Source organism: Crocodylus porosus, unplaced genomic scaffold, assembly GCF_001723895.1.
Source record: "Crocodylus porosus isolate Cpor-Errol unplaced genomic scaffold, CroPor_comp1, whole genome shotgun sequence".
NCBI classification, from domain to species: Eukaryota; Metazoa; Chordata; order Crocodylia; family Crocodylidae; genus Crocodylus; species Crocodylus porosus.
The window spans coordinates 76,213,957-76,229,634 of record NW_017728947.1 but is presented as its reverse complement, the minus strand read 5'-3'; the positions used below and the strand labels follow the sequence as shown (position 1 = coordinate 76,229,634).

Sequence of the window (15,678 nt, the reverse complement as noted above, 5' to 3'; positions counted from 1 at the left end):
TCTCATTGGGAACATATCAGAGTAGACCAGTCTGAGGCACACAGAGTGAAAACACTCAAGCAAGCTTCAGTTCTTCTCCTGGCCAAGGGAAATAGCCTGAAGGTTCATACTGGAGATGCATGCAGTTCCCATGAAAGGGATCTGTTGTGTATAAGACCTGTCCCACATAAGCCCCTGACATGTTTGCCGCCTCCCCAAGTGCTCTTGGAGACTTGCACACAACCTTCCCTTCAGCACCTATGACATGCAGTTCTGTGTGGCCTGTCAGCATGCCAGTACAGTTACTGGCTTAACAGCTTCAGGTATTTGGTTAGCAAGCACCTGAATGTGCCCTGCCAAGCAAGAAGGCAAGCAGTTACAGCTTGCCAGTCCTAGGCAAAGACATAAGGCTTACCAAAGCTGGACTTGTATGCAACTAAACCCAAGACAGTATCCCATAGACATGCTCAAATTTTTTCAGTTTACCAAACTTTAAAACCCAAATGTAGTACACTATGTCACAGACCTGGTCAAGGCAAGGTACAGTCCATACATCACTCAATCTAATGTTCCTTTAGAAAAGATGTGGTTTTCCAGAGAAATATGTTGCCTTCTGCCTGCAGCTGTCTCTAGATCAGTGGTGCTCAACTTTTGCCTGTGGGGTTGGATGGGCAATGCTTGTTTCACCCTGTGGACCAGATCCAACTAGTGGACCTAATCTGGTGCCCAGGGTATGCAGGGTGGGACTCCCATCTGATTGTCTGGAGGGGGTGGTGGGCAGCCCAGCCTTGCTTTAGCCACATGAAGAAAGGGAGCTTGGTTTTGCTCCACCCAGGACCAGCAGCAGGGGAAGGGACATGACCTGGCCCCACAGGGAGAAGGGGGTGCAGCCTGGACCCAACCCAGCCACAGAGGGAAGGGGGTGTGGTGCAACCTTGCTCTGGCAGTGGGGGGAGGGTTGTGGCCCAGCTCCAATCCATTGCACAGGTCTTGGGATTTTGGTGGGGGGGGTGGGTAGTATTAACTGTCCCTGCTTCCCCACCACCATCCTGACCCATGGGCCAGATTCCAAAGCTCCATGGGTCACATCTGGCCTGCAAGCTGGAGGTTGAGCACCCCTGCTCTAAATAGTAAGGAGCCCATAAACAGACCTGCTCCAACAGGGCTTTGCATATGCAAATCCTGTGACTCATAAATTCATAGATGCTCAGTCATTCCTAGTCATGATCTTGAAGCTATAACAGAGCCCCCTCCCCTCCATCACCTCACCATCCCCAACACCTGTGTAAAATGACACTTGGCTGGTAGTGCTAAGTCACCCGTGGTGAGGCCCCTGCATGGACCTCAGGTGAAGTAGCTTTCCATGGAGTCCCAGACTGGTTCTCCAAAGCAGGCAGTTGCTGTTAACATCCCTGTGGTGCTGTCTGTCCCAATACCATTTCAAGCATTTTAAGGAGTTAAAGAAAACCCCAGGTGGTGGGCTGGTGGCTAGGACAGGGGCAGGTGCAATTACAGCTTGTGTGCTTTACTAGCCTAGATCATGCAGTTAGGGCAATGTCCTCTGATGACAGGTGCTGACTGCATAGCTTATTACTTTTCATCTCTGTGGGTCTCCTTGACCTGCAGTCAACATGATGAAATAATTAGCTCCGCCCAATTGTGCCCCCACTTATTTACTGTGCCTAATCCAATCCTCTAGTAGGAAAGAGGAGCTCTCACTGCTAGTGTTTCCCTTTCCCCCACCATATCCACTCCAGAAGAAGGGGTTGTGTATGTGTGCACACAGTGGCTGTGCCAACATGCTGATGGATATGCTGTAAATGCTTAGCTATAGCTACGCAGATGGGGGAATCCAGATGCCAGTTGGCAGAGGTCTTTCTAATCTCCTTAGCAGCCCCCTGGGAAGTTTTGGTTTACAAACTGGAGCCTGTTCCCCAGTCATTGTTTGTTAGCACTGGGCTGGCCTCACTGCCCATCCAGCTGAAGGAGGGGGGAAAAGGGGTACAAAGGGCTGAGCTAGAGCACAAGACCTGATAATAATACCTGGCAGTTAGAGCACTTTGAAGGCATTTGTGAAGTAACTTTGGCAGCCCACAGCGCAGTGGGTCTGAATCATGAACCCCCCTTTACAAATGGAGAAACATGAGGACTTGCATCTGCTAGTGCAGCAGGACGAGCAATGGCCTGATGGGGGTAAAGAAAAGAAAATCTTTTATCGCATTTCTTGGTGACAGCACAGAAACAATGAGCTAACCCAATAGCTTTCTGGTTACAGACAGGTCAAACATGTTCCTGAGCCCAGTATTAACAGCAATTCGCTCAGAATGCTCGGATGGGGAAGAAAAGGAGAAAGAGATCTGAAAGCAGTTCTTTGTATGTTGTTACCTGGGGGATAGCTGTGGGGTGGACAGTGGGAAGAAAGGTGGAAGCAGTAAGCCCCTTGTTGCTTGTCATGACTACAGGTGCAATCCTTTACCCCTTTCCAGGAACAAAGGTAGGTGCAAATGACCCCATCATACTGCACTTAGCTCAGTATAGCAAACTACTCAGAAATATCCAAGAAAGGGAGAAAGAAGCATTCCGCACTGCCATGAGGGGCAGCCTGGGTAGGAGTATCTATGACAAACCTTGTTCTTCATTGCTAGGCATGGGTGCACTACTGGAGGGTGGGTACAGCATAGAAGCATTTAAAAAATAGAGCTCTTAGGGTTGGCTGTACTTTGCACCAACCGCAGCTACTGAAAGGACACATGGGAAAGAAAAAACAGTGGAACACTCCTGCCCCTAGCATGTGAACTACTTCCCCCAACAAAACCTCCAGCCACTAGGTCTGGTACCTGATAGGCAATCAAAAGGAAAAACGGCACAAACACAGACACCTTTCCCTCACTGAAAGCAGCAACAGTTCAGCCCCACATCATCCCGTTTCAGATCTTTCTCTTTTTCTGCTCTGTTTATTTAGCATCCTTCCATTCTTCAAGCTTATAGATCCTATTCTGAATTTCCTGGCTGCTAAGAAACTTGCCTTGTTCCTGTCTGAGGTGCTCATGTCATCTGAAGTGGAGACTTACATTGCACACCAAACCAGTCCTGGTCTCATGGGTGTGACAGAGTCTCACTGATAGCAACAGTTTGTGATGCAGAGGTCCTTCAAGTAGCTCCATGTTTCAATGCAGGGCAGCTTCCGTCGCACTGAGGGAGGTGGAGATAGTTCTAGGGTCAGTTCCACTGTATAAAGGAAAGTTCTCCACCTCTTAAAAGTGTTTCTTCAATGTGTAGTCCATCAAATCCATGTAAATGGGTCCACTCTCTCCACAGGCAGGGAAAAAACAGAAGAGGTCATGCCTGCTAATTCTCATGGGGCCGTGTTTGACTTACTGTATCCACTCTTGAAACTGATTAAAATGATACACAGTAATGCAGAACAATACCTGCTGACTGGGATCCTAATAACCTATGGAACGGTCTCTACTTAGCAGCATCAACAAGGACAGCATTTCTCAACCTGTGGGTCATGACCCAAAAGTGGGTCACAAGAATATATGAAAGGGTGGCAAACAAACTTTAAACATGGATCAGCAAACTTTAAAAATGGAGAAAAAACATGGGAAACCATGGCTTTTCCCTTTTAGGCTGCCCTCCCCCCCATCCACCTCCTGCCCTACACACTGAAGGGCTGGGGCCTGGGGGCAGTGGGTTGGGAGTGAGGGGCACTGGGCTGGGACTGGCCATCCATGTCTACAAATGAGTTCTGGTGTAAAAAAGGTTGAGAACCACTGAACTAGGATAGATATGAAGGAGAAAATGTTTTCCTTGACTTAAAAAAAAAGTAACGAGTTTTAAATTTGAGTCTTTTAGAATGAGGTACCCAAAAGCCACACAACTAGGTCTCTTAACATGAACCCTAGGATACTTAATAAAAAGAACAGTTCGCTGCTTTGCAGATCTATAGTATCCATCTCACTTTCTCTCCAGGAGGGAACCTCAGTTCTTGTCCAATGGACCTTTACAAAGGACCCATTCTTAAAGCGATGCTTCAATAACAAAGCAACAAACCCCTTGAAAATTTGATATCTCAGAAGCTCCTCTGCATGTTTACGTTTTAGAACCAGGAGAGGGAATTAACTGACCTGAATGGCTTTTGTCCTTTCCAGGTGAAAGCTTTTATGCAGAATGACATGAGGGTAGGGTCCCTTCTTTGTGACATCCTGAGTTATGTTAGAAGGAAAGGGAATTCACCTTTTGTTCACAGGGAAAATGAGGATTTGACTTGGGAAGGAAGCTGGGCACTGCCAGAGAGAAAGCAAGTAAATGGGAACTGCAAACAATGGGTGCTATTTCTCTTATCCTTCTGGCTGACAGCACCGTGATTATGCCACCTATGCCTATAGATTCAAACAAGGACACAGAGTTCCCGTTACCACAATGACTTTCCAAAGAATGAGTTTTAGGGATTCAGTTTCCAGTTGCTTGGCTGCTTTTAGAACAAACCTAGCTAAGGTATGAGGTTGCATAGGGAAGGTGGTACAAGTTCTTAAGAAACTAATGAACACAACCCTTTCAGGTACTAGGCTGTGATTTCATGGGACAGAGCATAATGCATTCTTAGTGCTAGGGGCCCTTGCATCTGCAATAGTACAGAGATAATTTGTAGTTGTGGTTTATGGCAAACAACTATACTAATCCTGAAAATCTAGTGTAACAGAAGATCCATTCCTTGTGATCTGTTTGCACTGTAGAGCCAAACTGCTGGGCTGTAGCCTATCCCAGCTGCAGACACTGTTCTGAAAGCCAAAAAAGATTTCCTGCCCATTACTAGTCTTGTGAGAGAAGAAAACAAGGATTTTCTTCTCAGATGGGCAAGTTGCTGTGGGGGTTTGTCTGGGGGATAGGGTGTGATGCCAAGGGGATGTCCTGGTCACCAGTGAAACAAGGATCTGCAGCCACTCCTGTGACAAGTTTGTGGTCCTCTCAGTACCCGAAACAAGCCTGCAGCAGCATCCTGAGAAAGTTCCAGAGTGGTCTCAAAGATTTTTGATAGACTCTACTGGTGAAAGAAGGCATCAGACCGTATAAACCACAACTGGAATATCTGGTTGACTTACAACCAGTTGTCCAAGCATGATGGAATATGACCTCCTCCTACTACAGAACACTTGTTGTAATACCGTGTTACATCTATTTATCATTTGTATTGGATAACACATGAAAACCTCAGTCAGAATCAGGACCCCAGAGAAGGAAATAAGCCTTAATCTGAAGAGCTGGAGACAAATTAGCAGAACAAAAAATGGAATAGACCAAAAAGATTCGGTTGAATTTTTGGAACTAGAAACAACAGTGAGAACATAAGCTAGGAAGCTTGGCACAAGCAATTCAGAGGTGGTGTGTCCATTTACTTCTCCTTTCTGGGAGGTTAGAGGCATCAGGTGAAAATAGTTCTTGAGCTTAAATGACATGAAATAGCAGCCACTTGCAAAGACAAAACAACCCATATGTCTAGTGCTTTCCCAGTCCAAGAAACTGGCTGATTCCATCTGCAGAGGAATGAAGTAGGTTTAGGCATGAAGGCTGACACCTGAATTTGTTAGCGTAGGGTGGTCCCCAGCATCTAGATTGCAGGAATCTTGCCAACAGTGCTTGCAGGACACAGGAAATTGAAAAGGTAAATCTGTGGTGACAGAGAGCAAAGAACAGTGCTGCTCACAGCACATTATTTGCTCAGTCTTGTTGCCCATGCAAGGGAACACTGGGGACCAGAAGTATAGGGCAGGGTTTCTCAACTGGTGGAACATGAAGGTCCTCTAGGTGGGACTTGGGTCGTGGTGTGCCACAGCGGGACTTTCGGTTTCACTTTTGCACACTTTGGCTGCTGGGTGACCCCCCTGCCCATCGACTGGTGGGACCAGGATTTTTTGACCTTACATAAGTGGGACAAGATGCAAAAGGTTGAGAATCTCTGGTATAAGGGACTTCCAAGGACCTATGACACTCAATTTAATGTAATGGGTAAAGGTCTTCCCAAACATCAGCAATTCTTTCCTTTAGTTGGGAAGAAGCAAGGAAAACTCTCTTTTCTGTGGGGTTAGTAAAACCTTTGTCTGTAAGGTAACAGGTAGGTCTGAATCCTGACAGGTTCTAAGCCTTGTTTCAGCGGCTCGTATCTTCTACTTTAAAACTATTCAGGAAGGCAGTTTCAAAGTCAAATTCTCCCTCTGTGGAACATAATGAACTTCCTCGCCTTTCTTAGAAACCTCTCGAGAAGATGGGCTTGGATTGACATCTTTGGGGAAGATGGTCCATCAGGCTTTCGTATACAAGCGGGCCTCTCTGCTTGGTGTGATGACTTCTTGCTTTTACGGTGCTTAGTGGAAAACTAAGTACTTTGGGTAGACTTAGTGAAGTATTCTGCTAGCTCCTGGCCCCAAATCAAAAAGGTGAGAAGGCAATGGAACATCTGCACTACTAGAATCTGAAGTTGGCTGAAAAGGGAGTCTAGAAGTCTGATCTGACACATTACAACCTGTGCAATTTGCCACTGCAGATAGAACTGCTGAAAAAAATCCCTTCATTTTTGTCTCCTGAAAAGAACTGAGCATTGGCAACTCATCTCTAACACAGGGGGGGAAATGTATCGGATATGCACTAGGGTAATGACTTTCAGCCTTTTTTCACTTACGGACCCCTTTGGAAATTTTGAATGGAGATGCAGACTCCTTTGAGCTGTAAATGTGAGTATTCACATGCTTTTGATTGATTGCAGTCATTTTTCATGTACCCCTTAGACATAGTTCGCAGACCCCCAGGGGTCTGCAGACTACAGATTAAAAACCACTGCACTAGGAGCAGGATTCCCTGTGGCAAAAAGCCTTTTTCCTTTGATACTGCCTCACACCAACAATTATCTGTTGTCAGTCATTTACAAAAGATCTTTTAGCTCCAGAAAAAACAGTAAACAGAATGGAAGAGTTAAAAAAAACTGGGTCCTAGTAAGTGGTTTAGTGTGGGGCCTGGTACAGTGTGGTGGTACAGTAAGAGCTTTTGTGCTGATCAGGAACATGGTCCATTACAATCATTCCATTTGACTGTTTGCATGGGACAGAGCAGCTGGAAAATATGTAAAAACCTCATAGGTTATTTCATGAACCTGGCACCAAGAAACTGACCAAGGTTTGAAGCTGCTCAGTGTGCATTTTAAGAAGGGTAGGTCTGCTCCCAATGCAATTTCTAGCTGCTGATGCATTCCTCTAGGACCAGCACAGTAATCTTCACAGCACTAGGCAAACTTTGACCGGAGTGCTGCAACAAGCCACTGCTACAGCTGACAGGAGCCACCTGGATCTTCAGCTTCAGGCCTGAGTCTAGGAACACCAGCCAATTTGAAAGAGTTCAAAAAGCATTAATAAATAGGAAGAAAAATCAAAATACAAAAATAAGCCACAACAGAAACATCCCACCAAGAAAGAAAATGGCATTTCTGACAAGAGTGTAAAATCCTGCCCAATATAATAAATAGGAGGGGCAAAGATTGGTCAGGGGGCAAGTTAATAACTGAAAAGATAATCAAAACAAAATGAAATGACTTTATTCAAAGTGTTTCCATGGCTTCTTGCCAGAATTCAAGATGGTGGCAAATGAGGATCTCTTTAGTCACATGGTCTAATATTCCTCTTCTGTCATTGGTAGTCACATGGTATAAGCAGCATCCTTTCATGGGCAGGGAATCTTGGCTGTTAAAAGACTAAGATAGGCTGAAATGGCTGAGCAGATAGGGAGGCTTCATGTTCAAACTTGGACCTTGGGAAGCACAATGAAGACAGCTCGAAGACCTGTCTTAAGTGAGCCTCTATGGCCAGTGAGTGGAAGAAGGTGTAGGAGAGAAGGAACCCTAAAGCTTAGTGATAGAAGCTCAGAGGCAACAGGGCACCTCAGCATAGGCTGCACTACCAGTTCCATAGTGCTCAGCTGCTCTCCTGTCTTCAGGGAGTTCTCCAAGATGTGCAGCAGGGCCTCACTGCCCCCCTGGTCAGAGTGTTGTGGGGAAGACAGTACGATGAACAGTCACTGCTGTGTCATCCCTTGCTTCATGCTTGGGAGCAGTGCACTGTGTTTCTCACCTGCTGCTCAGGTTAGTCCTTCACTGTGAGTAGGAGCTGGAAAAAACACAAAGCAAAGCCCATGAGCAAACTCAAGAGGAGCACTCAGTCTGAAACACTGCTGTGCCAATCCACAGGGTGCAGAATTAGCATTACATGTGTGGAACTCCCCAGCAGGGCAGACACCTCACTACAGCAGCACCAGAGCACAGAACAATATGCTAAACCCATTGGAATGAGCCAACAGATTAAAAACTACAGATACTCCTTAAAAGCCTAGGGACAGTAGGTATTCTTCCAACTGCTCAGGGGCAGATTCAGTGGGGGTGCAGTGACATGGATGTACCTTGCCCACAGACCATGCTGTGGGAGCAGCAGCAGGTGGCTTGCAATGCAAATATGAATCCTGTCCCCTCCACCCTGCTCTTGGCACCTTCTCCCTCTCCTACTGTCCTAGGGGAGAGGTGCTCCAGAGCTGCTCCTGCCCTGCTCCAGTCAGGAACAGCACCAGCAGTGGGTGGGTTCCTCCTCCCAGCCTGGTGCCCTTAAGTGTTCCCTGTCAGCCTGGGAGCAAAGGGAAGGTGGGGAAACCCACCCGCCACTTCCATCCCCTGTTCAGCCCAGCTGTATCTTCTCTGGAACCCCTCCCTCTACAATCCCCCCAAACCACAATCCTCCCAATTCATTTCATGGTAGGAAGGGGGTTCCAGAGCCATTCATACTCTGTCCAGAGCCACTGTAGCTGGGCTTAGCAAGGGACAGCAGCAGTGGTGGCAGATGGGTTCCCCTGCCTCAATTGCTCCCAGGCTGGCTGGGAACACCCAAAGAGAATGGGCAGAGAGGAGGAAGCCACCTGCTGTTGTTCCCTGCTGGAGTGGCTCTGGAACCATTCTCCCACCTTGGCCCAGATCAGCTAGGGACAACAACAGCAGTGGGTGCGGGGAGAAGGACAGAGGGGAGGAGAGAAAAGGGGTACAGAGGGGGTGAAATGGAAGGGAACAGGACTGTTATCTGATTTGGGGACTTACAAAAAAAAAGTGCCCACTCTGCCCACTTCAGGGGGTCGGGGGAGGAGAGTTGGGAGTGGGGGTGCAGCCACACCTGTAGCCCTGGTTGCTGTCCCCATACCTCCCTTCAGAAAATCCTGGATCTGCTCATGCAACTGCCTGTGATTAACTACATAGCCAGGCCCATTCTTTCACAAAATCCTCCCACTGCCATGTTGTTTTAAACCTTCTCTTCTCCCTCTGGTATATTTGGCTCTTGCTTTCTGTGTCTCTTCCTCCTTTGCTTGCTGTTCAAGACCCCTTCACATCCAAAAAAAGCAGACCAGAGCCTGATTGCCACAGGGGGTGATCTCTTTGAATGAGTGACTTGGTGGACTGGAAAGGTTTATTTCTTCCCCACATGAAGGATGGAGCCTAGCTCAGAATACTGCATTTTCCCCACTTCGGCACATCTGGGGCAAAAACCCCACATTATCTTCACTTCTTTTAATGTAAAATTATTTGACATTCCTTTCTCAAAAAGTCCAGATGCTTAGAAATGAACTGTTTGTTTTGGAAAGTCTGTATTTTATGGCTAATCTATTGGGCAAAGCCTGTCCTGTATATTTAGCAAAACAGTTTGCTCCTAGGCCTGGACTAGACTTGTTGAGAGCTGTGTGCATTAAAAATATTAGTGATATTTTATAAAAATATATATCTGTTCTCCCTGAGAGCTCAACATCAAGCCAAACATCACAGCAGCACATAAGATCTGGAATGAAGTTTAGAAAAGTTAGACTGCCAGCTAAGCAGCTGGGCAGAAAGCTTAAAAAATGTACTCAGAGTCTGACTGACCTCCATGCATGCTAGGATGAGATACTGGCTCAGAAATGTGTCCCTCCCACTCACCTGACATTAGTATTAGTGCAATGGAAGGGATATGAAGAGAGCTAGCCAAACTCACCCCTCACTCTCCTGGCTCCCCAAATTCCCCTGCCTCTGTTTTTCTCTGTACCCCCATAGAATGGATGGCCTTTCCACATCCACTAACAGGAACTCATTTTACACAAGCTCTTCTCCCCTGAATGTTTTGGCAGCTTATGCAGGGAGTGACATGGCTAGCTTTACATGCAAATCTGGATCCCCATAGTGAGTATGACTTCTGGGAACTGAAATGCAAATATGAAATAATCACCTATATAATTTGATGGAGATTTACCCTTTTTAGGCTGTCAGTGGTCTGTTCAGCATTCTCTACCAAGTGCTGGGTGCCTATGAGGGGACAGATCAGCTGTTGGGAAAAGGAACCTTAGAAGTTGGCTTAAAATTAGGTTATGCCAATCTACGTCCCATGAAAATACCTAATTCTCTTCTTAAAAGAGTCACATAGCTGAGTCTCCATGTACAGGGAACTCATTTTTTCTCGTACTCCATCTGTCAAGCTGTGTTAGAACTCAACTCTGCCAGTCTATCGGTCTAGCTATTGTTTTGTCCTCCAAAACCATAATATCCAAGCTCCTCATAACTGCTCATCCTCAGAACAAGCCTTTACAGCAAGAGAAAGTACTTCATCCATTTCAGGCAGGGCACTGAAATACCATGCAACTTGCCCAAAGTCACACAGTGAGTCTGGCAGAACTTGGAATTAATATAAACCTGATGAATTCTAGTATTAAGCACAAAATCTTCCTCTCTTGATAATCCTACAAACCCAGATCACTTATCTCCATGCTAAGGGAATATCCAAGCCCAGTGCTGCCTAGGTTTCTTAATATGCAGCCTGTATAAGAAAGGGTATGAATGGATAGATGGTATTTATATCCTCAAGTGAGTGACAGTAACAAACAGAGACAGCTGACAAGTGAAGGCCAGTCTGCTTCTCCTCCATCTCATGTGCAACTATGTCCAATTTGCCCTGCTGAATTATGCAGGCTGAGAAAGCAATGGCTTCAAGTCATGAAACCCTGCCTGCATGGAAGACACAAAGGGGCTGCACACAGTTGCCATCAGTTGAGTGAAATCTCCCTACATGAAAGAGATGGTAAGCAGCCTCATTAGGAAGCTGAGACAGGCCTGGGGATGCCAATGTAAACCTTGCTGCTTCCTCCTGCTGTAGCGTTTTCCCTCCCTCCCAAGACTACTAAAAGGCCCTGTGCTTTGGATAGCCCCATTATGTTCACCTCAACCCCAGACTGTTTGCTAAAGATTCTTCTCCAAGCTGCACCCTATTTACACTCAGGTTTGGTTCCAGTAAAACAATGCTACATAAAGACATCTAGCTTAGGGAGCAGCAAAGTCAGCCCCCCTATCGGTAGCACTGTGCCAGAGGCCATGTGCAAGATGGAGACAGTAGCTAAGGAACCATTCACACTCTCCAGATCTTTGTATGGATAACCTTGAATTACATTTCCAGAAGCCAGACAAGCCTCATGGCAAACTACCTCAACACTGGGAAATGACAAACCTCAACCTACTCCCAGGTAAGAATACTATTTGCCTACAGGCTCAGGCAAGAAAGCGTTTTTCCTGCATGGGAGTTTTCTTCAAGGCTTTCAGAAGGCTCCAAAATTTCAAGCTAGGTTCCAGTTCAACCTCTGATAGTGCAGCTGGTTTTAGAGACTAATCTCTTCTGCCCTTTCCTGTTTCCCCAGCCTCTGAACAGACATTGCACAATCTCATCTTGGATTTTCATTTAATTAGCAGGCAACTAAAAAGGTAACAGAAAACAACTTCTTCCTCTTATAAAACAAAGACAAAGGGATAACCCAAGGTGGAAGAGGTTAGCCATTTTCATGAACCTGAAAACGCATACACTTTTTGATCACAAAGACGCGAGGCCAGTTCCTCAGATCTAGCAAAGAGGTGATGGCATCAGCTGTTATGTGGTCCTGAAATCATTGGAAGGGGACTGGAAGGGAGTGGGAGGCTCATGAATGACTTTACGATGCTTCAAAGGACAATAGTTTTAGGAAGATAACTCTTGGAACAGATGTGAAACCAAATCCCCTCCCCCCCAACATCAGCTCTGGTCTCTTACAAAGGGGAATAAACTAGAAAGACTCAGCTCTTCATCACATCCAGCCCTTTTTCTTTCCAAACCCCTGACATACACAGATCATGTTTCCTGCTAATCCTTTCCCTGCAGAAGAACAGGGGGTGCACTGCAGAGAGAGGGCAGAAAGAGGTGCTAACAGAATGTCACTACCATTGGTTGCAAAGAGCGAGTCCTGTTGGATAAGTTGAGTCCATGTGCCAGATGCTTGGGCTCTGACCAGTGCCACCTTTTAAGCAGCCTGGTGAGAGTTTCTCAGACAGCCAGGCTTTCCTGTAAGGATTTATAGGGATTGGCTTGAATCGCTCTATTCCTGTGCTATTGTAAGTGATGAGGTACCATCAGAAACACTTCTCTGGTGCCAAAAGGTATTTTGCACCTTGAGCAGCCAGGCCAGTCTGAGATGGAGGTCACTCAAGGTGCCCATCCGAGTCACTTTTTAAAGTCAAGACCACTTGTGCAGTCTTTCACAGCAATGTGAGCATATGAGGAGGGTGGCAGCAAAGACTGGAATTAACAGGATTAGTGGTGGGGAGGAAGGGAATCAGCAGCACAGGGTGAGGAAACCTGAGTGATTCCTGTTCCCAGCTGCTCCTGCTGAAGGATTGGACTGATACAGACAACGTGGTGAGACCAGCTGAAACTGTAGCCCAGGTTCCCCTGAGGGGAGTATGTTACCAACATAAAAATACAACATTGGTGTTTAACAAATCAGTGCTGCCTAGGGCTGCAGGCGAACTGATCAGAAGCCGAGGGACACATGACAAGGCTCAGCAGCTGGGAATTCCACCTTACTGCAGCAAATGCTGGATGACTGATATGGCCTGAGCCTCCCTACATGCTCTGAATCCATTCAAGTGGATCTAGGACCCACTGCCTGGTGATACAAAAATATTCCAGTTTTACTGCAGTTTCTGTGTTTAGACCCAGGCAAAAATGTGAAAAGAATTTTCAGCTGATCTAGATCTGTTGTATTTGTTTGGAAATATGTGGCGTTGGTATATTGTGAGTTTTAAGCTTGCAGACTTGTACCCTTGAAAGCAATTGTGAAACTCATTTTCCTTAAGCTAATAAATCAGCAACTGTGTTATAAAAACAACAAATCATCCAATCAGGCAGCAGACAAAACACTGTGCAACTTCTATGGCCAATCACAACTTAGCAAAAAACTCCAGTTTGAGATTTTGACTAGCAAGCCGTAAGTATAACTCATGGGCTTGTCATAAAATAAACCTGAATAACAGAAAGAATGTCAAAGTCACCACCTGACTGTGCAAGCATAAAAATCTAGGGTCTATGTTACAGTCAGCACTGACTCTGAAGAATCAAATAGCAACAGTCATTAAAGCATTTTCTCCCATCATAAGGAGCCCACACACTGAAGCACACTTGTGCTCCAGCCAGCCGGGTCAGCATCTACACATGCACTGCTGCACAGTAAAAAAACTACGTACCAGGGTTGTACTTGTACTACCCCACTGCAGAGTTTATTTGTTTACTATGGCCCAACATGTGTAGATGTTGAGGTGTTTACTGTGGAACTAATTAGGCAGCTCTGCAGTAAATGTCTTCTGTAGATGAGCCCTGATTCTCTCAAACATTTGACCATAGTGGTTTCCACAACTGTCATCTTCAGACTACAAAGCTGCCTAAAGTTTCTCTCTACCTCAGCCTAAAGAATGAATTAATAAAGAAGCTCCCGATGAAGCAGAGAATAGCAGCCTGTCTCCTAAATGGGTCTGGTCCAGAACAGCATATTGATCCCGACACTCCTCAACTAGCACTAGCTCCCCATGAGCTTCTGGATCTAATTCAAAGTCTTGAGATGGTGCAGTTTACCTCAAAGACTAATTTCACATTCAGAAACCCCTGCCACTCCTGCATAGCTGATACTTCTGACACCCAGATACTTAGATATGATGGCCAGATGAATGTTTACACCTGAGAGAGAATTAATATAATTAGGAAATCTCTGGTGCATTTATCTGAGCCCAGGTAAAGACCTGAAGGTCATGGGAGGCACAGCTGGCCCAAAAATCTGGGATACCTTGTATGTTTTAATTCAGTTTCAGAAGATGCTTTGTGCTTACACCAGCAATGTAAGAGTTAGCATAGTAATAGTATGTGGTTATTAATTAGCCTACTAATAAACAGGAGAGTCCTGTCAGAACTATATCCAGGCTCTTCTCTGCCCTGGTTTTAGATCTAATTTTGATTTGCAACTCCTTGAACTGTTATGGTACTATTTATATTTGTGTCAGAACACTGAATTGCTTTTGGAACTTTTAAAATACATATAAAAATCTCTCAAAAACTGACAGGCTGGGGCAGGAGGACAAAAGCATAAAGAGAAAAGACAAAAGGGGGCTCATTTCACTAATTGCTGTTCTTACCTTTCCAAAACATAATCAGCCTAGTAGCTGTCCTTGAGCCATCCCCTCTGTCACACGTGCACTGAGCATCATGCTGAAATGGCATGCTAAACGTACTGTCAGATTTCATGCAGAGACTCATTAACAGAAAATATGTCCAGGAACTGTTGTTATATACTCATAACAATGCCCTTTATCCTTTCTGATTCTTTCCCTAAAGGTTGCATTGTTCTTCTTCCCTGTGCTAACCACTGTACAAAAGAATGAATCTTAAATAAAGATGTGTGTGGTCTTGTAGCCAGCTGCAGACCTTCTCCTAGCCACATGCATTGCTACTTGCCTCTTTGCCTGTGTTCAAAAGCTAAGTTCCAAGGGAAGAGAAACCCCTTTTTCACTTGGAAAACTTTCAATTTTCTGAGTGATTTATATTTTCAGTTACTGCAAAGGGATGGAAAAGAAAAACAATAAGATACGGCTAAGGCGGCGTTCCATATGTCTGCTACTGATTGTTTCCACAAAATAAACTATTATTAAATGAACTGGCCTTCACAGATGCATGCTTAAAACTGTTCCATGGCTTTATTCCTTTATCATCTGGACTCAGCCAGCTTCAACCAGTGTGCCATGAATGACTACTACTAGAACTAAGCATTGCTCCATCTTAGCACAGGCCAATCACTTTGTCAGCAATAGCCAAGCAGCACTGAAAGTGTGGGATTGCTCTTCTCAACTCCCTGTATGCTTATTTTACTAAGATCCAGTGAGTTGTTATTCCCTTAGGAAAAACACATCAGAGGAATAGTTCCTTCAAGGGACCACATCTAAGGCAAGGTGAATTTAGCTTAGGTTCATCTAGAGGAACTAGAGCTTGCTCTATCCAAACTGATAATATAACAGATCCCCACAGTGTTTTTCAGAAGTGCAGGGCATGCCCTACTCCCAATAAAGTCACTGGTACTGCAGGTTCTCAACAACTGTGAAAATTTCATAGTTAGTAGGGTCAGAAGGGACCTGAGCAGATCATCAAGTCCAATGCCCTGCAATGGCAGGAAAGAGTACTGGGGTCAAATCACCCCAGCCAGGTGTTCATCCAGCCTCCTCTTAAAGACCCCCAGTGTAGAAGCCAGCACCACTTTGCTTGGAAGTTGGCTCCAGATACTAGCCACCCTGACCGTGAAGTAGCGCCTCCTGAT

At 45.5% G+C, this 15,678-nt stretch overlaps 1 protein-coding gene across 5 annotated transcripts in view; it reads right to left on the bottom strand.

The window, feature by feature from the left end:
- Positions 1-7,542: 7,542 nt before the first annotated feature.
- The window catches only part of TTLL5 (tubulin tyrosine ligase like 5), a 170,208-nt gene continuing 162,072 nt past the window's right edge, over positions 7,543-15,678 (bottom strand). For all 5 annotated transcript variants that reach the window (XR_002104025.1, XM_019551869.1, XM_019551870.1 and 2 more), the window contains one exon: positions 7,543-8,132. Coding sequence is in view for 2 of the 5 variants with exons in the window: in XM_019551870.1 (XP_019407415.1) it covers positions 8,104-8,132 (29 nt within the window). In the remaining 3 variants the exon portion in view is untranslated. The remainder of the gene's footprint in view (positions 8,133-15,678) is intronic.